Below are 25340 nucleotides of genomic sequence, written 5' to 3'. Positions count from 1 at the left end.
TCACTTTATCATTATAATTTTTTTAAATTCTCACATAAAATATAATAAATAATTTAATTTTTATAAGTTTTAATTTAATTTTTTTAAATTTTAAAATATTAATAATATTAAAAAAATAATATTATAACAAAATTGTATTTAACTTTCGTATAAAAACATATCATCTCAATGATCTCATGATCTCACTATCCAAGCAACCTCGATTGTTTCCAACCCATTAACCTCTCTACAATCTCATAAACCTCCCCCACTCCCCTCTACATAAACACCTTTAAAACCTGTGACATAACTTTCAAAAAAAATGCCACATTATTAATATCCCATCAGAGAAAATTTCGAGTTTCAGCCATGTCCATCACAGCCCTTTCAGACCCAGATAAATTTTACAATAAATCATTCCATGGAAGGAATGATTCTGGTGAGCTTGACGTGTTCGAGGCTGCGAGGTACTTCTCCGGATACCATGAAGCTGGTGGCTATAGTGCTACAAATTTTACTCCGAATAAGATCATGAGAGATGAGATCAGGCCGCAGGGTAGTAGAGTAGGCAGAATGAGCTTAGACGTTCCAATTATGAGAAACTCTCTTCCTCATCGACCACAACATGGAGTGGAAAAGCAAATGAAAGAAAAGAAGTACAAGCAGCCCAGCTCTCCGGGTGGACGACTGGCTAGTTTCTTGAATTCTCTCTTCAGTCAATCAGCTTCTAAGAAGAAGAAATCAAAATCGGCAGCACAGTCCATGAAAGATGATCAAGAGGAGAGCCCTGGTGGAAGAAGGAAGAGGAGGAGCAGCATTAGCCATTTTAGCAGCTCAAGTACCGCTGATTCCAAGTCTATACATTCTGCTTCAAGAAATTCAGGCTTTAGGACACCTCCTCCTCCTCATGCACAAACGCCTACAAAGAGCTATAAGGATTTTGGAAGCTGTTCAGAACATCACAAACAAATGGGGTCTTTGTCAAAGTACAACATTGGGCACGCAAGATCCACGGTTCTACATAATGATCAGGTCTTGGATATTGACAAAATCAGAAACAAAGACTTAACCTGGTTGGATGCAAAAATGGCAGTCAGCAATGGCTTTCCAGGAAAATGCAAGAATCTCAGTAAAGAGTATTCGGATAAAGATGGGATTTGGGTGCATAAATCTTCACCGGGGGAGAAGGGATTCAGGAGTTTCGGTGAGGAAGATGATGGTGCTGAAAGTGATTCAAGCTCTGATCTGTTTGAGTTGCAAAACTATGACTTGGGTGACTATTCAAGTGGTCTGCCTGTCTATGAAACTACCAACATGGATAGCATCAAGAGAGGAGCAACAATTTCCAACGGCAATCAATGATACTGTATATTTACTCTTCATGTTGATGTTAGAATCCGTAATATCAAAGAAAATCTCCAAGATTTTACTTTTCTTTTTTCTTTTTTTCTTTTTTCTTTTTCTGTTTATTGATTTCCGCTTCTCTCTCTGATAGCTCTTACAGGTTTTTTATCAGTTTATGTGCAGTTTGGGAATGTTTTGCCTTCCATTTTCTCATTTTTCTTGCTTTTTAGGGGCTATCTAAATTATGGAATATTGCAAGAACTTCATGAAAAAATCCACCACTGGAGTGGCTAGGATTAGACTGTACGTTGGATGACGAGAGATTTCCACTAAAACTAAACAATTAGAGAAAGAAACAGTCAAATACATATTCACCCCATTTGGGTTATTGCATATCTTTATCTTTTGACTTTGGAGGTACGGTGCAATAATAAATACAAGCACATCATCTCCGAGATGCAAGGCTTTTTGTTTTTCCTTTGGTGGGGAATTGAGAAATTAATTTGCATCCAGAATTGCACATCTTATATACATGATAAACTTCCATACATAAGACGATTACGAGTGGCAATTATCACATCAGCATCGAATCTAAACGCATTTTGTTTTTCTTCGTTGTTTTACGGCTGGAAGCCAGAGATGAATTATGCCGTTTAGGTTTTAGATATTATTAGAGTTATTATCCGAATTCTAAAGTGTAGAACGAGATAAAGATAGACACATAAAATAGGTTTCAAATAATGCAAATTACAGAAATAATGAATTGAATAGGACTATGAAATGAACTTTGGCACGACTTAAAACACTGTTATATATATTATATATATGGAATTAACATGATCTAACGTCATATTTGCTGCTAAATTCCAAGGCAGTAGTACTCCAAGCCAGCAAATTGGATCTTATGGGTACTTTAGATACTGATGATTTAACAAATGCTGTGCATGCATGCTGCAATGTCTAATGGAGATTCAAGTTCAGAACTTAATTGGAAGCAGCCAAGCAGGAACAGCATAAAGTATGAGTTCCGTACAATTGGCCGGAACACAAGATCATTTCCTAGTCTGATCTCCTGTTATAAGCTCCACATCTTTTTAGCTTAACTCAAATAATTAAGAGGGTTGATCATATAATGAAATAGGTCTAATCAGAAGATCAACATAGAAAGGTAACCTACAGGCAGGCAGCTTATTCTATAATCTAATCAATAAATATTAGGGGACAGAATCTAACAAAGAGAACAGCTAGGAGGAGGACCATCGATCTAAGACCATCTATTTTGGAATTTATAAAGGCCCGACTTTTGAAGTTAATATATAGATATTATATATACTTAAAGCCAAAAAATTATTCTGTCATGACATCATGATTATGCTTGAGAATTTTTCCTTTTTTCTCAAGCCATCATCATGAAGATATATGGCATAGCCTGTTGATTACTAATATCTGCAACCCAACTTATATCATCCAAGACTAAGGGACCCCAAACCTTTTGTTTATTAATTTTCTTTCATGCTGTTCCAATAATGAGATAGATCCACGAGCGAGATTTTAATATATATTAAACTCTCTGTAAACAAACTCCAAAAGCTGGCATGCATATATAGGTTAAACTAGAGCTGTAGGATAGACAAGCTGGGCAGGCAGCTACCTTTATCACCATGCTGAAGGATAGTTCTCCATCTGCACAAAAAAACAGCTGGCTAAATCAGCGTACTGAAAGACAGTTCAGTTCCATGAATGGATGCTTGAGGGTCTAAACTTGAAAGTTTCGAATAGGAAAAGATAGACAAATAAATTTATGTATATATAACATTTTTTGTTATTTTCGTACATAAATATTTGGAACAACATTAAATGAATAATAAGAGACTTATTTCATGTGTCTCTCACTTAAGACTCTTAAGTGTGTGTGAGTGTATACATATATATATATATATATATATATGAATAAGAAATTGAGAGGACGTTCATCCAAATGTATGTGGGTGCATTGTAAGCGCCTGTTAATTAAGCCCGGAGCTAGTGGTAGATGATGAATCATGAATCCTGTGGATAGGCAAGGCTTTTAGAGAGAATGACATGTACTTAATAATGATGCATGAGCATGCACCAAAAAGCTAGCCCTTTTGATGAGGCATGGTATACTCAAATGATGATGCATGGGGCACCAAAAAGAAAAGGTTTAGCCAAGCATATAACTATCAGAGTGGTCGTGAGAGGGCCCAAAAGTGTTATCATTCAAAGTGAGATGTTCTTGATGAGAAGTTTCATGCCCACAGTCCACACACTGTGCAGCTTGATGCTTACATAAGAGGAAGAGAAGGAAAGACGTGCAGACCAGCTTTCGTGGTCCATCTTTCATTTATACCGGCAAATATATATATATATATATATATATATATCCTTTCTTTTGTCAAGAAATGAGTTTCCAAATTATTATTATCTTTTTTTTCGTAATTTGCATAAATATGACGACTCTCCCACCTGCTGTAAATAAGAGCGCTATCGGGATCCATTTCTGTGCCAACATTACTATTTACTAACAGTTTCAGAAGGGTCTTAAGACCCTCAACAACTGATCAACATGAGTGAAACAATAATTCAAGACATTAAATGCTTTCAACAACCAATATATATAATTAAAACAATCAAATACCCTAGAAACAAACACGCAAACATGTCAACTATTTACGGTCCTACAGACCGTTTTCCATATAAAACATATCAAATTAATGCAGCACACATTACTTCACTGCGATTTTCAGTGGCAGTCCTATAGATCAATTTCAATCTGTATCAAAACTGCTTAAAGGACTTCTCCTTGTGTGATATGGGCGGAGTCAAGTCATGAGTCAAATCATTGGCTCCAGCCATATCTCTCTTTTTTTCTTGTATTGTATTTCTTTATTTCGGATGACTGTTGAGGCCTCTCACCCTCTTTATTATTGTATCGTGTAACCATTAAATATATCTATAATTTGTTTACTTAGAAAAAATTAAAAAAAAAAAAACCATATCAACTATTTATTCGTAATAACTAAGGTCATGACTTGTTAATGTCTTAAATTTACATTACAGATTAGAAGGGAGGAAAAAATGATCTCCGGCCCACGTTGATTATTCGAACGTCGATATGGTATTCTTCGTATTTATCCATGAAATAAATAATAAGTAAGTAAATAAAAATAAATAAATAAAGACAAGGGAATTTACATAGTTCGGCATAATGCCTACCTCCATGAGTTATTTGGAAGAAAAATTCACTATAATGGATGATTTTATAATCTCTCATGATCTCACAATACAATGAAAAAATTTAGGAAATATCATTTGGAGTCATTATGTGTGATGGAGTTTGTGCGTAAGAAACTTCTATGTAAAGAGCCTGTCAGATTTGTGGAGATCTCTTCCTCATATAGAGATCTATTTCCTTGGAGTGATTGAGTCTAACTTGCCTTGTGAAACCTTTTATTTTTAAAAGTTTGAGTGTCTTTCATTTTAAGAGTCTGAGTCAACTTGTCTTATCTCTTTTTGGCTTTATTCCTAATGGATAAATACTCGACTTTATCTCTTTCCTTATTTTTAGCGATGGGCTGGATCTGGTCAATTCTATCCCAACAATTGCCCACGACTCTTAAGGTTAATTTGCTCAATAAGAAGGCCTTGAGAATATTGAAGTTAGAACATATAAATTTCAAAAGTGGGTCATTGGTTTTCTTGTTTGTTTTTTGCTAAACAGTGAAGAGTTCAACTTAGAGAAATAGGCTGGGTATGTACTCGACCACGATAGTGGCGAGCATGGAGCTCAGCTTGGGTGAGAGATAACCTCGTCTGCATTAGGTGCGAGCGTGGAGCTCGGCTTCAGCAGCAGATGTACTACTATTGGTAGTAGTAGATTTTATGTCCCTTGGTGTAAATCGTCATTTAATGTTCCCATTTTGGCATTGATGTTAGAGTTTATTTGTAGTTACTCGTACTTAAGTGGTCAGGAAACCCATAGACTCCCTAGGTCCACATTAGGCGATTGCTGAGCACGTCAACTTGTTCTTGAAGGAAACCCACGTGAGGTAGTTGTGGAGCTCAATAGCTCGCTCCAGAAGGTAACCCGCTAGCAACAGTTGCGGTGCGAACGTAAACACTCAGTATTTGCTGGGGAAGATGTTGTGCTTATATCGTTGTCCAAGTAAGAGGGGTCGGGTAGTCCAGAGAGCTGCCTGCCTGTAGGGCTCTTGGGAGGTTGGGCAGTCCTTAACTTTTCCCACATGTCGGCTCGTCACAAGGGAGGTCAGGCAGTCTGTTGACTTGTCCTGCCTATTGACTCTCAATGAGGTGTGAGTGGGGTCAGGCCACCCCTAACCTTTCCTGCTTGTTTTGATGGCGAGGGTCTTAGGGTTTTATGACTTTCGTGCCCTTTTCACCATAAGTCTTTGGACTTATCTTTGGTGTTTAGAGGGTTGCAGGGTCTTCTGGCCTACACGTCCTGGTCACCGCGAGTTTTTAAACTCATTATTGGTGTTTGGGGGATCGTGAGATGTTTTGACTTGTGCGCCTATTTGGTTACATGAGTTTTTGGATTTGTCATTGGTGTTCGCAGGGTTTTCTAAACTACACTCAAAGTTTCAAATTTCGTATCGTAGTGACCGATATGACTAAAATATAGCATACCGAAACAATTTCTAGTACAGAGAATGGGCCTACTTCGTACCAGTGTGTTTTGGCCGGTACCGGTCGGTATTTCTGATTTTGGCCTAAATGTCCATTTCGGTCTATACACATAACAGGAGTTGGCCATTGAGTGATTCAAACATTTTTGTGATTTTGGTAGAATGGTAGGGGCATTTTCGTAGTCAGAGCAGTAGAAATGTAGAAAGGACAGTTATGTTACTGGCATCTGCCAGACTGTACCTCGTTTTGCGAATATAAAAATAAAAACTAAAAGGACTAATGGACCATTACGTTACTGCACGCCTACACCTCATTGAGATCAATAGATATAGATAATGTTTAAAATGGTCACCTCATTTTGAAAGTTTTGAATTTATTATTGTTTTATGTGATCAATTTTTTTTATTATTTATTTTAGTTGGTAGTTTTATTTTTTATTTTTTATGTGATTTCAAGATGAGTGCTTTTATTTTAATAGCTAGATTTAGATTTATTTAATTTTACTTTACAAGTATGTGTATTGTTAAAATTTAAGACTTGTATTGAGAAGTAGTATTATTGAGTTTATGATTTATTTTATTATTATTTTAGAATATAGTTTATGTATATTTATATAATTTATACATGTATAGACTATTCTGAAACGGTACATGAAACGGTATCGGTATCGAAATATTTCTTTCTAGTGCCTTAACCAGTACAGCCTCCGGTACGGTATTCAAAACTTTGATTGCACTCCCTTTTGGTCACCGCGAGTTTTTGGACTCAGCATTGGTATTTTGGAGGTTGCAATGTCTTCTGACCTATGTGCCTATTTGTTCATCGTGAGTTTTTGGACTCATCGTTGGTGTTTGGGGTGTCGCGGTGTCTTTTGACCTACATGCCCATTTGGTCACCACAAGTTTTTGAAACTCGATATTGGTGTTTGAGGGGTCGCCAGGTCTTTTGACCTGTATGTCCATTTGGTCATCGTGAATTTTTTGGACTCATTATTGGTGTTTGGGGATGCTCAACCGCACTATTGTGGTATGAGGTTGGGCTCGATCGCATGAGGCAGAGTTCGCATGTTCTGAGAGGTTTTCACCAAAAATCAAATATGTAAGTTTAACACAAATTACAAGTTTGAGACTTGTAAATCTGAGCCATTTCGCTAGAGCATGATGAGTGTCCAAGGTGCCCACAATATCGAGAAGTCTATTTTGATGACACCAACTTGAAATGCCTGAGCAATGCTCGAGATGAGCTTCATAGTAGGTGTTTCGAACCACATGGGTGATTTTTAGTGAAGTATGTCTCCCAAGCGTGTAGCCACTCAAATTCTCGTGAAACCTTGAAGAGTTTTGTGGAGGAAAACCTCCAAAAATCAAATTCTTTAGTGTACATAAAATTAAAATATCTTATTATTTTTTTGTGATTTTCCTGTTTGTGTATCTTCTTTGCTTTACTTGTGCTTTTCATCTAAGTATTCATGATTGTTGGCACCCATGGGTTAGCCCCATTCTTGCTCAAGTTGAACTTGTTGGTGGACTCATTGCTTCCCGTGGATGAAATGGCTTCGTTTCGTGGCTCGATGAGGAATTTGATGTCTGCCTATCGCCAGGGATTCATTTCCCACCATGAGGGTGACGAGCTAGCTTTCTCTGCGTGCAGCTCACCTAAATTTGTTTATAACCAAATGGTGGCAAGCTAGCTTCTTGGGTACATTGCAAGGTTAGGAACTTGTTGCCCATCACAAGGGGGGCGAGTGAGTACCTTTAGTCGATAAGTACCAGCTATGGCGATCAAATAAGTGTGACAAAAAATATCTACTTTGGGCGAGAAATACTTATTTGGGTGAGCAAAGGTGATGGCGGCAATCTTCTCTATCAGTGGTGAGCAACGTTTTGTGCTGAGATGCTTCCACATTGTGGGACGGACTCATCTCCATTTGTCTGCTCAGTTTGAAGGGCGAGAATGTTTCTACCCACTGTGGGCAGTAGCTCAGCTAGTTCCCATTGTGAGCAACTTTGTGGTGGCGGGCCATGGCTTTCCAGATGCAACTTTAGGGTGGCGAGGTTTCTCTTGTACGTGGCGAACAACCTTAGTAACAATGAGGCTGGGCGAGGTGCAACATGGTGACGAGGAGTGCGATGGTGCCACGATGGCGACAAAGCACACTAGCGAGTTGGGCGGCAGCAGCTGGGGGCCTCACAGGCTCACAGCGATGTGAAACTGCTAGAAGGAGCTTTCATAGCCGAGGACCAAGGGTCATGTTAGTCATACAGTGGTGTGTTATGGTGACAGTTATGCGGAACTTTACGGCAGACTCGGCTAGTGAGTGAGGATCACCGTAAGGCTACAAACAGCGCTAGAGGTTCACAACATTGCCTTGGGTGGCATCACTAGCTCACGGTTGGACTGGGCTAGCAAGTACATTGTGGCATCACCATTGAGAGGCTCTTACGGTGAGCTTTGGTGATGGTGGCGAGGGGTGATGACAAGCACAAGCAATATGGTCAGGGACCTTCTTGTCGACGACAGAAAGCCCCGGCATGCTAGGTGGCGGCCAGTGGGTGGACCTTTGGGGTGCACAAGAATGTGCATCCTCTGCCCGCAGCACTGTGCTCGACCTTATTGGCTTCTGGCATCTAGGAACTACCCCTTTAGCAACAAAAATCGACGACAATGTGGGTGGTGGCTAGTGGTGACTCTGGAAACTCACGGGCGCCGATATGTAGGCCTCTAGAAACTTGTTGGTCTTTGCCCGCCCTGTGCAAGGCATGCACAATGTGCCACTACGGTGAGCGGCCGATTAAGGGCTCTGTTGTCGTGGCATCTCCGCCATGCGATCTAGCACCAAACCCCATCACGCTATGGGGGTGGTGGTTGCAAGTCCTGCGATCTACACAATGAAAAAAAAAATGGACGCTGCGCACCCGTTATGCACACTGTGCATGGCATGCACAATGCATCTATTGAATGCATAATGCATGCCATGCACTCCACCAGTTTAATCTTCCTCTCTTTTTTTGTATCATCACATGTGGCCTGCAAGTATAGTATATGTCTGTTGCACACACTCCATTTCTTTTTCTTTCTTTTTGCATAAAAGTATTAATTAAATAAAAAAAAACATGAAAATAGTTGATTTGATAAGGAAAACTTATCTAGCTCCTAGAGACAATCTCTTGAGTCGTGGAATTCTCATACACTCATTTCCGGCTTTAAGAATAAAAAGAAATTGATCCCACATACAATGCCAACCATTAATGCCTTAAATTTGCATAACAAACTGGAAGGGAGAAAAGAATGATTCACAACCCACGTTGAAGATTTAGGTGTGGATACGGTATTCTTCATATTCATTCATGAAATAAATAATAAATAAACAAATAAAAATAAATAAAGAGAGACACATGGATTTAAGTGGTTCAACATAATGCCTACATCAACGGGGTTATTTGGGGGTGAAATCCATTATAATTGGTGATTTAGCAATCTCTCATGGTCTCATATATCTCACATTACAATAGAGAAATTTAGGATCTTCCCTATGTGTGGTGGAGTTTAAGCGTAGGAAGCTTCGATTGTGTGGAGAGTCTATCCTATATGTAGAGATCTCCTCCTTATAAAGAGGTCTATTTCCTTAGAGTTATTGAGTCTAACTTACCTTACGAAACATTTTTCTTTTAAAAGTTTGAGTATCTTTCATTTTAGGAGTCTAAGTCAATTTATCTTATCTCTTCTTAACTTTATCCATAATAGCTAAATACTCAGACTTTACCTCTTCCATTATTTTAGCAATGGGCTGGATCATGTCAATTCTATCCCAACATGACTAGTATTATAATCCTCAAACTAATTAAGTCCCTCAATAGTCTATATTGTTAAAGAACATATTAATTTAGTTTATAGAGAGATATTATAAAAGACAACTTACAAATTCATGATGCGCATAATTTGATATGATACATTATATTATTGTTCTTGTTATTATAAAGTAAAAAACTTGACAACTATGGTACATTAGATTACTGTTCTTGTTATTATAATTTGATATGGTACGTCAAAACATGTGCTCAGTTTGTCATTTAATTACTTTTGTAAAGTTTTTTTTGTGACTAAAACATTTATTTAAAGTTGGAACTTACTAATTTATAAACTTGTTTTTATAAGATTTATGTGTAAATCTAAGATTCTTTTCACCGTTGTTAATTAATATAGAAAGAAGCAAGACTGAAATTGGTTATTCGAACATGATAAACAGCTTCTTATTAAAGTATGAGAAATGATATTTGTAATCATAAATTGTACAAGCACAATTCATTCTTAATTATTTTTTAAAAAAATGAGTAAATAGTGCAAAAGCATAGAGATAACAATGGTTGTAAGACTATCCATCCGGACCAGAAAAACCAACGAGACCGATAGTCTTATTGGTCGATCTCGAGGTGTGGTTTTTTTAGATAGGACCAAACCGAGGCTGACCGAATATATATTATTTTATATAGTAGTTGTATAAAATAATTATATAATTTTCATCCAAAGGATTACAATTGACCATATATACAATAAAATTATTTAATATTCATTAACTATATATAACATGTTAAAGAGATCACTTAATTTTAATTTTGCTAATTTAATTAATTTTTTTAATTAATTTTGTGTCAAAAAAAGAAAAAATAGGCAAAATATTCATGGACCAAATGGACTGATAACTAACGGTCTAGTCCAGCAAAATGATAGACCGAAATTTTCGCTCCGTGACCCTTCCAAACCGATTACACCCATGGAGATAACTTCTATCTTTCTTCTCTCCACGAGGTCCATCCAATGTCTCCAATATCTTTCTCTAATTCTCTTTTAATGGGTTTTGCTTGTTCATTGCTGTGATTTTGTTTTTTTTCTTCTTTCTCTCAGATTAAAAAGTTGGCCTCAGCTCCAAGCTACTCAAGCATGGTTGTGGTACAAAAGCAGAGAGATAACTCCTCTCTTTCTTCTCCTCACATGGTCCCCATCGACTCCATCGTTCTTGTTATGGGTTTTGCTTATTCACTGATGTGAATTTTTTTTTTTTTTTCCCTCTCAGATTAAAAAGCTGGAGAGGACACCAAAGACTGAAGAAAAGAAGAACAGCTTTTGGGTTTAACCAAATGCATTTCGAAAACAAACATTAGAGTTTCCCACATTTTTTTCCTTACAAATATATATATATAAATATATATATATATATATATATCAGACGTTCCCACATCTTTTTCGCCCCCAAATGCTCAAAATCTCTAAATCCATACTTGAAAAAGTCCCGCTCTATGTACCGCTTTGGTGCTTGGAGACGAGGATGGTGATTCCTTCTTAGAAATCAGCCGGAAATTGTGACAAAAATGATTTCTACTATCACAGAGAGAGAGAGAGAGAGCGAATCGAGTATATCTATCTTTCTTTTTTATTTATTTATTTTTTCTCTATAGGACGTGGGACCTAGACATGCCAAATATTAATGGAGAAATATAGTTGCAAGTATAATTATGTACTAATTTGTATATCAATGTGATGTGATTAGTTAAAAAGTAGATTTTATTGAAAATAGTGTTAATTTAAATTTTAAATATGAACGAATCAGTATTGATACACAGATTAGTATGCGACTGTATTTGTATATAACGAAACTCAATATTAATATACCGTGATTAGACGACGACTGTACATAGCGATAATCTATAAACAATTAATTTTTTAAAAATATTACTTATAATTTTTATACTATACATTAAAAAATAATTTATTATTTTTATCTTTTTATTTAAATATTTATATTTATACATCAATATGTATATTTAAATAAAATATTAAAAATAACAAATCATATATTTATATTTGATATTGAAAATAATAAATATAATTTTTTAATTATAAATCATATTTATTTTTAAAAAATGTATCTAACATTATTCTCCTACACGTTATATAGGCTGATCACAAACTTCTATCAATCAAATGGCTGCTGCCAGCTTTTTAGTTTTTAACTTTTGTTGAAGCTAGCTAAGGCTGGTATAGGTCGTGAATCGTGATCATTGACTCGTGCACCTTTCCAACTTTTGATCCATCTCTTTCGCCAACATGTCCACAAAACGACGTCGACCATATTTAATTATGCCAAAATTGGAGGCCTATCCCGGCCTGGCCCCCCCGTTAGAGAAGCTTGATGAAGCCACGTGCACTTGTGATCAAAAGATAGATTTTTATATTAAATTATTAATTGCATTCTTGAACTATTAATATTTTTTTTTAATTCCTGATAATTTGTGGATTAATATAAATTACTGAACTATCACAATTTTTATCCGTTTAAAAGATTATTATTAAGATTGAAAAAAATTAAAATATTATTTTAAAAAGCGTAAAATTTTGTTTTTTCCAAAAATAATATAATTTTTCCTTATGAATTCCATAACAGTTGTGGAGAACAAAAACGCTAGGACCGAGCCATACAGATGAGTCTATTGAGGAGGCTGCTCCTGGCTTGGCTGGGTTGGGCTGGGCTGGCAAGGCCTGGCTGGGGCCTGTGTTTTTTATTTTGTAATACATAAAGCCCACTTTAATCAGCTCAGTTTCTCCAATGAATGGAGAAATCGTATCCAATTAGAATGGCCCGATAATTTTGTGGATTTTGCTCATTAAAAAGGGTAGATTTCAGGTTGGTCATTTCTCATTACGCCAAGTGATGAGTTTCACATTTTTCGAGTCACAATTTAACTTATAAAAACATAATATTACGTATAGTTATGAAATATATAAATATTATATAATCACTTAAAAAAAATAAAATTTATTATTAAAAAATTAATTTCTTTTCATGTGAATCCTATATTTATTTATTTCTTACAAAATGATTACACGAAACTTACATACTCATGATTGTACATATCATTTATCTTTTTATATATTCAACTATAGTTGAATGCATGTCAATTTTTTTAGCTTAGGGTATATTTGGATGTTAAGAATATCTCAAATGATTTGTGAATAATAATAAAATAATTTATAATTAATAGTAAATAGTTTGTAAATATTAGTGAACTAGTATGAGATGATCTTAGCAACTAAATGCAGTCTTAAACTTTTTAAAAAATGATAATTTACAATTGTAGAGTGCTTGTAATTCCTCTAAAAAAATTATTAAATATGAGATCTATATAAAAAAAATAATAATTTTTTAATAATAAATCTCACTCTATTTTAAAAATATTATGCGATACTTATACACTCTATAACGATATATAACATTAACCGTAACAAAAAATATATATATGAACCTATCGTATACTTAATAGATAGGTGTTGTTGGTGCATGAACCTCTATTTGTCTTCCCTCGTTTTGCACTTTGATTCATCAGATTACTAATCTTGGCTCCCTGTTTATAGGTATCTATTAAGTTTACGATAGGTTCATATATATAATCTAAGCAGACAATGAACGACAATCGTAGACACCGAGAAAAGCAGAGGGGAATCATTTTCATTCACTTTTCAAGTTGCTTGTCGTTGGTGGCATCACTACAACTACTACCACTTACATCAATCAGTGTGATTGTTGACACGACACCACCATCTGGTCCATATTTAAAGAAATTATTCTCATCAACTATTATTTATTGTTATACACCACATATTTTATGAAAAATAATTTTACACCTTATGAAAAATTTATAAATATAGAATGTAAAAGTAAATAGTGGCTATGCATATAACTTCTCCTTCATCTATTACATCTTTCCTACCCAAATCACACTTCTTTTTGACCCCTACCTCTCCATCCACTTCACTTTCCTGCCAACTTGCTGCCATTTTTCTTTTTCTTTCGTCTTCTTTCTTGCATCCTAGCAAGGGTATGGTTTTCCTCCTGCTGAGATTATGCTATCTGAAAAATTCTACACAAACTTATGAAAGTCTGTCAAATTAATTACCAGTTGACGAACCAATTTATAAACAGCAAAAAAAAAAAAAAAAAACTCTTTATTATCAACTCTTCCTCCTCTTCCTTAAGCAAAACTCTTTGTCATCAACTCTTCATCTTCTTCCCTGGACTTGGACCAACTGCACTTTCAAAAGGAAAGGGAAAAAAGAACAATGGAAGATGTTGGGTCATTTGATTAGCAAGCTAAAAAATCAGCTGTAGGGCTGTAGAGCTAAAAAATCAGCTCTGCCACAAACCTGTAGGCCTGTTGAATGAATAAGATCACCCACATGGTGGGCCGGGAAGACTCTCTCTTTCACACATACACACACCTCTTTGTGGTGGATACCCACATTTTTTATCCCCCATTTTGTCTCATCAAGGTTAGTGGGCCTTCTACCTTTAACCAAAGTGCAGCTTTCCTCTTTACCAAATTTCATAGATCTTCTTGCTGCCCACTGATAGTGACGGATGCACCTTCCTGGTGAAAAATAGGTCCTCAATTCCACACATAGAGGAGAAAGGAGACAAAAAAGAAAAGAAAAGCATTGGGTAGGTACCGGGTACCCCATCTCTAGCTTGGCAATTGCCAATGTGTGACCCTGACACTTTCTATCCCCCACCATGCATTATTCCCCTCAACAGCTGCGTAAACACCTCACCATTCCTTTACCCCCCCTAACCCTATATGTTTGCTTTCTCAAATACATACTATCTTGAAGAGCAGTAAAACTCTTCCTATAATTCAGAGATGTTTCTCACACTCCAAAAATCATGTAAAAGAACAAAAAATTGTCGGTGGAGCTTCACTCAAAAGGTTTAGCAGAAGTGTAGAGTGAAAATGTTCACTTTTTCAGCAGGTAAATAATAAGAATTGGAATAGGATAATGAGAGAGGACTCCAACAACATAAGCAGAAAATGGAGGTTATTTCTATTCAATCTCTTTATTTAGAGAGAATAGAGAGCAATGAAAACAATCTTATGTCACCAAATCGGAATCTGGCTACATCTGAGACTGTTTATAATCAATGGGGTAGAATCTTATTAACCTAATGACAAATTTGGTGATGCTGAGACCAATGGTAAAATGGTTCGAATTTCAGTTAACCCGTCGGGTTTTTTTTTTTTTTTTTTGGGGGTCCTGTTTTCACTTGAGAACCCTTTTGATCAGTAGTTGCATAATGGACAACTTTTTTCACTGAGTGAGTGGGTGGGCTGGCTTTTGAGTTGGCTCAATGGTCATTTGGGAAAGTTACAGAAGGGAGACAGTGCCTGTCAGGACTACTCTGAAGATGTCACAGTTCCACCCACCCCTATCCCACAATTCCACTTTAGCTTTCTTGATTGGGGAGACTTGCAGGATTACCCAGGGTATACAAATGGCACTCAGGGGCCTCGTCGCACTCCCAAAGATCAAAATGTGGGAGAAATGATATTTGTAAAACTAAAATTTTTACTCTTCATTTTCTAGTCATTGCACCATTGGTGATTCCGATGCAATCATGGTTGAGAGTTCATACTCTCCGGTAATCCTTCTACAGATCAATTCCCCTCCAGATAGACATCTTATTTCCCATATAGTCAATGGCAACCACATGGTGGCCAGATCTACCTTAGTACCTTCCCCCTTCCATCAACTTCACGAACGATTCTCTGCTCCCCAGCCCAGAAGAGCGCCGATGTGGATGCCTGATTCCCGTCCGATCAAATTGTCTCACTGCTCACCACCTGTCTCTGTTTTGTTGGCTTCTCCTTAATCCGGTGGGTGTGGGAACCACCTTATCAGCAAAACGTTTCTAGGATTAGATTATGAGTAATGCAACCTCCCCAATCTCCGTATACCATATTTTCTTTTTAATTTTTAATCTTCTAATATTTAAAAAATAATAATAATTTATTCTTTTTAAATTAAATAAATTATTTTATTCATTATCTATATATTAAATATTTAATAAAATAATAAAATAATAAAAATTTAAAAAAATGTGTTATGTAGAAATTATGTGTATAATAAGAAATTGTGCAGATTTTTTCTTAAATTATAAAAAGTAATGTTACATACAGTTGTGGAGTGTACAAATGTCAAGTAATTGTTTTGAAAAAGAGTGAATTTCATGATTAAAAAGTTAATTTTTTTCATATAAATTCTGTATTAATTTATTTATTTTTTAAAAAATTACACGATACTTATACAACTATAATTACAAATATCATTTTTCAACTATAATAACGTTTCAAGCGTAGTAGTGAATATTTCGGTCATTTTGAAAAAAAAAACCCCACTTGAAATGACTTTAACCGACAGCTGGCCACTAATTTGACTTTTATTGTTTTTATTTAAAAAGAAAAATTTATACACCATATTACTATCTTATTTATATTTTAGTAAATAAAATATAATATATTTATTATTATTAAATAATTATTTATTATATTTTTTATATCAAATAATAATGAATACATTATATCATAATTATATTTGAATAATATCAAATACAATTATATAAATACTGTACACTTTCTTTTAAAAAGAATCGAATCTTGAAAAACTAATATTTTCATATGGGCTTAAAAAGGACACGTATGCGTACTCTATGTAGCAAATACCATTTGTCGGAAAGGAAAGAGGATCGTGCATGGACAGTGGAAGAGAATTTCAATGTCCTAAGTTATCAATGTAGCCTATGTACTATTTTGGAAAGAGCAATATTTCTATGTATCCTAAACGTCATCATATGTAATCACACCTGATGATGCGGCATATATTAAAGAAAACTTTATACACAATATTATTATTTCATTTTTATTCAATTATATAAAATAAGATGTAATTAATATGTCACATTTTATATAATAAAATAACGTATGATATATAATATTACTTAATAAATAATTGTCATGGGCTGTGTTTGGATGTTGAGAATACTTCAACATTTTTTAACATGTTCTATTACTATTTATTATTTTATTATTACTTTTTACTTACTTTTTATTAATATTTATTATTTTTTATTATTATTTAATATTTTATTATTATTTTTTACTTATTTTTTATTATTATTCACAGTATATCTCAATATCCAAACTCAACCTTAACTACTTATTGATATTTAAAACGAATAGTATCAATAGTCTTGGAAAAACTCAAAGGTGAACTAATGATATCAACTAGAGAGTCTTTGAAAGTGTAATGATCAACAACAAAAAAATGACAAATTAACCTTAACAGACAAAAGTATCATACATTAAGACAAACGAACCAACATGCTCGTTGTAACACCTCATTGGTAACCCAAGTACTTCCCCAAGCAAAGATAGGCTTCCTAAAAACGGAATTTCAAAGTCCCTCAAAAGCTACAAAAAGACCTCGACTTGCTTTTGGACAGGTTAGTGGAAATCTTGTTGACGATTACTGTATCTGCTTCGACCTCATCTCAAAGCTGAAGAAACCACACACACTCTCTCTCTCTCTCTCTCTAAGTAACTGTTCATTCTGGTATGCAATGAACCACTCTTACCTATTCTCCGTTGCCTTTTCTGCTCTCTCTTTATTTTCCAGCTTTCATTGTGCATTCCGTTTGGTTCTCGAGAATCAAACGTTTGATTTCCCTTTCTTTTCTTTTCTTTTCTTTTTTCCCCTCTGTTTTTCCAGCAGTTAAACGGATAATGATTTTGCATCAATCGTTCCTAGTAATCCATGTTATACGTTTGGACTGTTGTTTGTTATTTTCAGTTCTGGGCTACCTGAAATTGGAATATTCTGTCTGACTTTGGCACGTCTACAATCAATGTTATTCAGTTTCTTTAAATTTGTTTCTGGCACATTTACAGTTTTATGATTGTTAATGCCATCACTTTTCTTTTGTTCCTGCAACGTTTATTCCATGTGATATATGTTTGTTTATATGCGGCTTATGTCTGTATGTATTTGCTTTTACATTTGTCTATGTATTTATGTTTCTTACTCGTCTTATATTAGAGTATAATTTGGCTTCAGGGTCGAATTGCAAGGGTGGTTTTTCTTTTGGTAAGTTTCAGAAGGGTGATTTATGTTTTCTTTTACGGAATTTTTGTAGGCATTTACATCATTGCATATTTTTTTGCTTTGATTAAGTTCTATGATCAATGATGGAGCCTTGGAGTTACAATTTAGAAGGGAAAGGTCTTATGTTTTCCGACGAAATAGATTTACAAGTCGATGTTCTTGCTACAAGTAAAAAACCATCGGAATGGGGCGATAAATCCACTTTTAATTTTGAACGCAATGGACTTGTTTCTAATGGTGAAGCGGTTGCGAGAATGGAATTGGAATTCCATGACTTTGTGAGAAAGCCTTTTCATGGTAACCAAGGAATGGAGATACTAAGTGGCGAGGTTTGCTGTAGTACTAGTAAAAGAGAAGTTTCTCCTCAGTGTATTTTTGCTTCAAATTCATGTTTTGAGGAAGTGGCTTCTGAAGCAAAGCTTTCGAGTTCTGTCCTGGAAGCTAACAGCCTAAATTCATCACTGATTGACTTGAAGCTAGGAAGACTGGCTGATTGGAAAGATGTAGAGAATAGCAAGATTTTGAAAATCAAACCGGTTTTGCCTTCTGCACCACCATCCTTGCTTACAAAGCGAGCACGTAAAGCAAGCTCATACTCTCAGACTGCCTTCTGCCAAGTCTATGGTTGTAACAAGGATTTGAGCTCCTCAAAGGATTACCACAAAAGGCATAAAGTTTGTGATGTTCACTCCAAGACTACAAAAGTAATAGTTAACGGCATTGAACAAAGGTTTTGCCAACAGTGTAGCAGGTTGGTCATCTTTTTCCCTCTAGCTTTTGAATTGTTCAAAAGTTGTAATGGTTAGCTTAGCACATATCTATATAAGGCCAGATTCTTATTCTCACGCTGTGTTTGGGATGCATTAGTAGTAACGACCCTAGCCTGTTTGACTCGTAGCATATGTAGTAGAAAAAATTGTTGGCTTTGTGATCCAATTGAAACTACACATTCACTTAGGTCCTATTATGTGAAAATGATCTAGAAACCAAGAAAGGTATGCAACCTATGTACACAGAGGAGACATATAAAGCATTAAAGGAGGCAATCAAACAAATTCAAGCAGAACAGCACCTATTTAAAACTTTCTAAAATAGAAAAATGAAAACAACCCCTTCTCTTTTTTTTTTTTTTTAAGACCCACAGGCAGAGATTGTATTAGTTACCTGTTTGTTTAAGAGGAGGGACATTGAAACCCCTGAAATTTTGGTAATCTTTCACTTCTGGATGTCATCCGCATAAACATTTTACTATGATATAAAAAAAAAACACAAACTCCAGTAGAAATCAACGACTGAACCAACCCAAATGGAGCAGAAGGCAATGGCTACATACAAGAATCTGTTGTTTGGTGGAAACAGTTCAGAGGATCACAATGTGAATGACGAGGAATGAACTCATGCTTAATGGAAAACAAGAATAGCAAAGAAAAAATTTATGACTCTGGACTATAAAACTAACCTATTTTTAGATCATAACTTCAATCTGTCTAAGCAATCAGCTGATGACATGAAGCAAAATTGCATAATGATATCATGCAACAATGTTGATATGATTGCCGAGGTTTTTGGTAGTGTGCCTTAGGTAGTTTTTGCCTTTCCGACCAAATATGTTCAAGTTTCGTAGGTATTTATTTAATAACTACGTAGGTATTTATTTAATAACTTCAATTTGTCAACCTACATTGAATAAGCGTAGAATCTAGTACAACCATAAAAAGAATCACCTTTCTGTTTGATTGATTTAGCTTTTAAGCTCATTATGCACCTCTGCTTATTAAAAGTGCTTACTTGAACTCGGTTTCTGTCATTTGATAAGGTTTCATTTGCTGGCTGAATTTGATGATGGCAAGCGAAGTTGTCGTAAACGCCTAGCAGGCCACAATGAACGTCGAAGGAAACCTCAGTTAGATACCCTTTCTGGTAAACATAAGCTGCTTCAATCATATCAAGGTATGAAACTTTCAATCTCCCTAGGAACTTAATGCACAATAAAACGCAGACATAAACCACCCCCCCCCCCCCCCCCAAAATGAAAAAAAAAACAAAAGCACCACAATAAATTTTGTTTTTTTGTTAGCAATTTTTTCAAGTACAGATATTAGGCTCTTGCAGGACTTCCTTGGTCCATCCCTAACTGTCATTATATTTGCAAGAATAGGTCACTGCACAAGACAACGTCAGTCAAGTTAGATAAGTTTGTTTAAGATTACAAGTTGACCAATCATCTAATTTCACTAATTTCCTTTTGATTTCCTTTTTTAGTCAGAACTGTCATTAGAGATAATGTCTTTTATACTAATATTTTATCCCATTACATCTTTTTCATTTTTCACACAAAATTGAGCCTCTTGACCAGAATGAATTTTATAGATATTGAAAGAAAAGGAAAAGTGAATCGTAGTGAGCCTCTTGACCACGTCAGCCATGCATTGAGTTCCTTTTAATGCTGTCTATCCAATGGTTTTTTTAACATTATAACCACTACGATTCACTTGTTAACAGCTAATTGGCACATATTGATGACAGATTATATATTTCCTGAAATAATTTAAATAATATGCAGTATGTCCAGATAAATATAGACTATAATCATTATGCAGAGTTATGGTCTATGTGATTGATATAATGTGTTGTCACAGTTTGTCCAAAAAAATGAAATGAGCTTGTTGTAAATACTTGTATAAGCAGTAATTTGAATAGTTTAAATACAAGGTGTTAAGGTTAAATAAATTAACCTCTTTCAGTATGGGTAGTCTAGTAGTTAGACTTTTGATTTTTAAGAGCTTGTGGCATGATTAGTAAGAATCATAATCTAAACTAAGCAAAGGCCCTGGAAACTCTCAAATTAGACAGAAGGTGAAGAGTGTAGAAACAACTTCAGGTCAAGTCACTTAATTGAAGTAGACATATGACATTTAGCTTGCACATAAAGTTTCTAAGTTCAACCAAGAAAATTTGCATTCTATATAATCCTAATAACTAGGAACCTGCATATGAAGAGAATGACAAGAAACTGGTTGAAAAGGGTGAAAGTATATACATACATAATATATAGCTGAATCTGCCTTGTGCTTTCCGACAATTATGCATAAGCAATCAGAAATCATTCTACTGGCTGCTGGAAAAATGTTTCCTGCTCAAAGTTGTGTTCCATGGCTTGTAATAAAATAAGGATTTTGCAGGCACTGGATATCTAGGGACTTCCTTGCCAAAGAGAACACCCTTTGTTTTCCCAGACATTTTTCAAGCAGGCGTTGTTTATCCAGGAAAATCTGTACAAGCTAACGGGTTTAGACATATCAAATTGGAAGGGGAGTCATTTAACAGTCCTCAATCAGCAATGCCTATCACCAGTCGGCAGTTGCTTTCGAACTCTATTCTCCATCTACATGGCATTGGGAAACAACATTGTTTGGGACTGCCTTCATCAGGAACTGAAGACTATAATGTTACTGTTTCCACTGTACAGGAACTGTCAGGGCCCTCAATCTCCAGTCTTGCTCTCTCTCTTCTGTCAGCTCAATCAGAAGACTTGTCAAGTCATTTGATAGGAATTCCAATGGCTGGCCCCCAGATTATGCAAGGTGATTCTGCCCATCACGGTGATGTTCAAGTTTCTGAGAAACCCCTAAAGGTAAGCTCTATGGAGCAGTATGGACCAAATGGACTCTATTCATATGGAATGAACTCCATAGAAGTTGACAAGCTGGGATCCATTATGTTTTCTGATGCTAGTCATGCTGCTGGTTTTCAAGTTCATACCGATGGGATTTTTCAAGAGTCAAAGATGCTGAATGCCAAGTATTGTCCTCCTGATCATGGATCCACAGTTGATTGGCTCCAATTGTCATCACATCTTCAAAGAGTGGAGCAACAAAAAAACTCCCTTCAAGTAAAGCAGGAAAATGAGGGCTCGTGCTATTTTCCAAACTTTAGAGCAGTGTGCAATCCGCAAGGTATGCCAATAAAGCTCTAATGATCTGTGTGTCTATTTTTTTCCTGTCACACTTAGAAGGCAAGGGTGCTTTCACAGGTAAAGTTCTTGTGTGGGGTACTAATGCAAGGGTTATGGGCGAAGGTGTGAGGATCTATGGTAGTGCATTTTGGAGTTGAAGCAAAATGAAGATAAAAATCAGACTATCAATCAAATCTTATGGTAGCTACTATGTTGGTCCTTCGCTTTGAGAGTTATCTAAAAGTTTGATATCAATTGAAAGAGACTTGATATTTCAAATTCCTAAACTGTCAAGATGCAACCCGGTGGTCAAAGGATGAGTTTGGGATGAGTTGTAGACGACCTTGTTTGGTTAACCAAAACCAAAAATCTCATCTCATCTCAATTCATCATTACAACTTTTTCAAATCCCTATACAAAATATAATAAACAATCTAACTTTTTCAAATCCCAATACAAAATTAATATTCAAAAATTATATTATAAAAATATTTTATTTATTACTATTTAGAATATCTCATCTCATCTTATCTGTGTAACCAAATGGGCGGACATCTCTCACGGGTGGGGTTGTGTACCTTGATTCTTAGATTTACTTCCTTAGGGCCCTACCTTAGTGAGTTTCCACGTTATCAAAAGAAATTTCCTTAAAATGAGGAAGCATGAATGACAGAAAAATAGAGAAAAACCTTTGTAGTTTCAGGTTCTTGTTACCCCTAGTTATTGTGAACAATAAATAGAAACAGTTTTGTTGGTGCAGGTTAAGGAGAGGCGGTTGAAGACATTCTGCATGGATCAGAATACTCTACTAAGTACTAACTTCCATTGAGCTGTTTGAAAGGTTGATAGAAACCATATACACCGTAAGTAGGAACATTCCTTTTCCCAAAAAGGCAAATAAGAAAAAGATTTGTGGACCTTGCTACTGTAAAGTGATGCAAGTTTGAATCTGTAATTAAGTTCCTTTAAGTACCCTTTATTTCTATTTTCAACAAATATTATGTCAATTTAAGTATTTAGATATTATTGATGAAACCGTGAGATAACCTCTCTCTCTCTCTCTCTCTCTCTCTCTCTCTCTCTCTCTCTCTCTCTCTCTCTCTCCTCTTGTGTTTTGGGAACAGTTTCATGCCTTTTATTGAAATATCTATATCCTTTCGAGGGAGAAAAACTTTATATCTTTAGAACATAATTCAATGAATAAAAGTAAAATAATGCCATCTGGTCATTTCGAGCAAGGAATTATATTATCATTCCCCGGCAACCTCGCATTCGTTTGTAGAGGCTTTGCAGCTAAACTAGTTGTAATTTAGCATTTTTCTTAAAATAATCGTTTTTTTCTTTTTTGGATACACATGATATTAAACATAAATAATAAAAAAAATTAGGCTACAATTATAAAGCAAATTGACCAATTTTTTGGAAGTATAACACGTGCATGATAAAATGACTAATGCTAGTGGTACATTCGAGATTGACAAACTTAATTAAATCTAATAAAACTGGTCCATTGACGGTTCCAACTTCCTTCTTCCACCTATTGCCTATTTTGTTGGGTCATGGAGCTGGTTGTTTTGGATAGAGAAGGTATCAAGATGAGAGTTTGCTCGAGTCTCGCTTGACATGGCATTTAAGCAAAATTTAGGCAGAGAGTTCGCTCAATAATTAGCTCATGCGAAGTTTAGACAGATTCTTTGCTTGTGGCACACGATAGTGGACTCAAGCAGAACTCTATAGTTCACTCTAGTGTCGCTCAAGCCAATGTTAGATAGGTTGTTCGTTCGAGCAAATAACCATGTTTTATTGCATTATGGTTTCTTGGCGCAGTTTTATATATATATGTTATGTTTTGGAATTGAAATGCATTAGGTTGAACTAAGAGGAATGGAAATGGTGTAGATCAACATTGCGAGAGAGAAAAAGCCCTAGCGAGAGTTGAGATTTGTATGAGTAAGACTCTCGTAATCTTATGAAATAAAATCTCCTACAGCTCTGTAAACATAGGCATGTTGTTGAACTACGTTAAATATTGTGTATTGTGTGTGCGCGTTTGATTCTTATGTTTTCACAATTATTTCATTGTTTGTCTTACTAATGTTGTGTGTGGGTGTGGAGTTTCTCACAACATATTTTGCTACAAATTGCAACAAACAAGGAAGCCAACATATTTTTATAGAGGAGTAGTTTTTAGAGTGAAAGTTTAGCGCACTCATTTTGAAAAAAAGTGACATCTATTGTGAAAAAAAGTTGGTTTATATATATACACAAGGGTCTTAGATTTTTCCTATTTTTTCAAATAAAATATGCAAAATTTCCATATCTTAAAACTGTATAAATATTTTTCATTATAGAGTATGAAAGAGCATTTCCTTTCTAGAACTAGAATTACAATATGGAGCCTCTCAAAGCCGACCTTTTTTTAATTTTTATTTTCATTGACATTTTTTTTTTTTTTAAATTCAAGTTAGAGGGAAATTTTGGGTATTAATTAAAGCAGGATGCACTTAGATAGCCTAAGACAGGGAGCTCAAACCAGACTCTATATTTGGTTGCTAGCCGTGGCAGCATCTTTTAACTCATAAGGTTGATTCAACATTTCTCCAAAATTTTATAACGGCATATTCCTAAAATTGGTAATTCACACATGGAGTGAAGGGACTACTATTATTAATACAAAATTTAGGCTAGATTTAGTTTTACAAACATTTCAAACCATCTCATCTCATCTCAATATTTAAATACCATTTAAATATAAATATTTTTTAATTTCAAATTTTTAATTTTTTAATTTAATCATTACAACTTTCTTAAACTCCCAAAAAAAATATAAAAAATAATTCAACTTTTTCAAATTCTAAAACAACAATAATATTAAAAATTATATCCTAACCATTTTTTAACTTTATAATTTTTTTATTCAACTTTTTTTTTCTCATTTTTCAAAACCCTATAAAAATCTTAACTAAAACTATTTCATTATTATTAACAAATTACCTCACTACTATTCACAAATTTTTCATTTCATCTGTATAATCAAATGAAGCCTTAAAGGTTGTTTAAATTAAAAAACTATTTCATTTCATCTCATTATTGTAACTTTTTCAAATTTTAAAATAATAATAATATTAAAAAAATAATATTTTATTTAATTTTTATTTTTAATATGAAACTATCTCATCTCATTATCTAAGTACTCCCTTAATTGTTTTTTTAGGATTTGCCTGTTGTAGTCGGTATGTAATATCAGTTAAAGAAATAATAAATAATTACTAAATAGGTCACTTTTCAACACAGTCGTTGTAGTATAGTGGTGAGTATTCCCGCCTGTCACGCGGGTGACCCGGGTTCGATCCCCGGCAACGGCGAATATAATTTTTGGTTTTGTACATTTCCTTTTCGAAGCATTTAT

At 35.0% G+C, this 25340-nt stretch overlaps 2 protein-coding genes and 1 non-coding gene across 6 annotated transcripts; all 3 read left to right on the top strand.

Annotated features, from left to right (window-relative positions):
* Positions 1-240: 240 nt before the first annotated feature.
* On the top strand, positions 241-1514 carry LOC122312868 (protein BIG GRAIN 1-like E; the record flags this gene model as incomplete). The annotated part of the gene is made up of 1 exon (XM_043127526.1): positions 241-1514. A coding segment is annotated over one exon (1101 nt), but the record flags the coding sequence as incomplete, so codon positions are not given.
* A 15676-nt stretch (positions 1515-17190) lies between these two features.
* On the top strand, positions 17191-22977 carry LOC122313212 (squamosa promoter-binding-like protein 6). 4 transcript variants are annotated; one of them, XM_043128003.1, is made up of 5 exons: positions 17191-17317; positions 18008-18727; positions 19793-19926; positions 21159-21932; positions 22678-22977. In XM_043128003.1, the coding sequence occupies exons 2-5, from the start codon at positions 18057-18059 to the stop codon at positions 22758-22760; spliced, it is 1662 nt and encodes a 553-aa protein (XP_042983937.1). In that variant the 5' UTR covers positions 17191-17317; positions 18008-18056; the 3' UTR covers positions 22761-22977. The 4 variants fall into 4 exon arrangements, with proteins under 4 accessions (XP_042983937.1, XP_042983938.1, XP_042983935.1 ...); XM_043128004.1 differs by having other exon boundaries at positions 17274-17427; positions 22692-22977; XM_043128001.1 differs by having other exon boundaries at positions 17274-17427.
* Positions 22978-25224: 2247 nt separating this feature from the next.
* Positions 25225-25296, top strand: TRNAD-GUC. Its single transcript has one exon. It is a non-coding gene; the product is annotated as a tRNA-Asp (tRNA).
* The last annotated feature ends 44 nt before the right edge of the window (positions 25297-25340 follow it).

The sequence above is a fragment of the Carya illinoinensis genome, chromosome 6 (assembly GCF_018687715.1).
Source record: "Carya illinoinensis cultivar Pawnee chromosome 6, C.illinoinensisPawnee_v1, whole genome shotgun sequence".
NCBI classification, from domain to species: domain Eukaryota; kingdom Viridiplantae; phylum Streptophyta; class Magnoliopsida; order Fagales; family Juglandaceae; genus Carya; species Carya illinoinensis.
The sequence above is the reverse complement of the archived record's forward strand: the minus strand, read 5'-3'. Positions and strand labels throughout refer to the sequence as shown.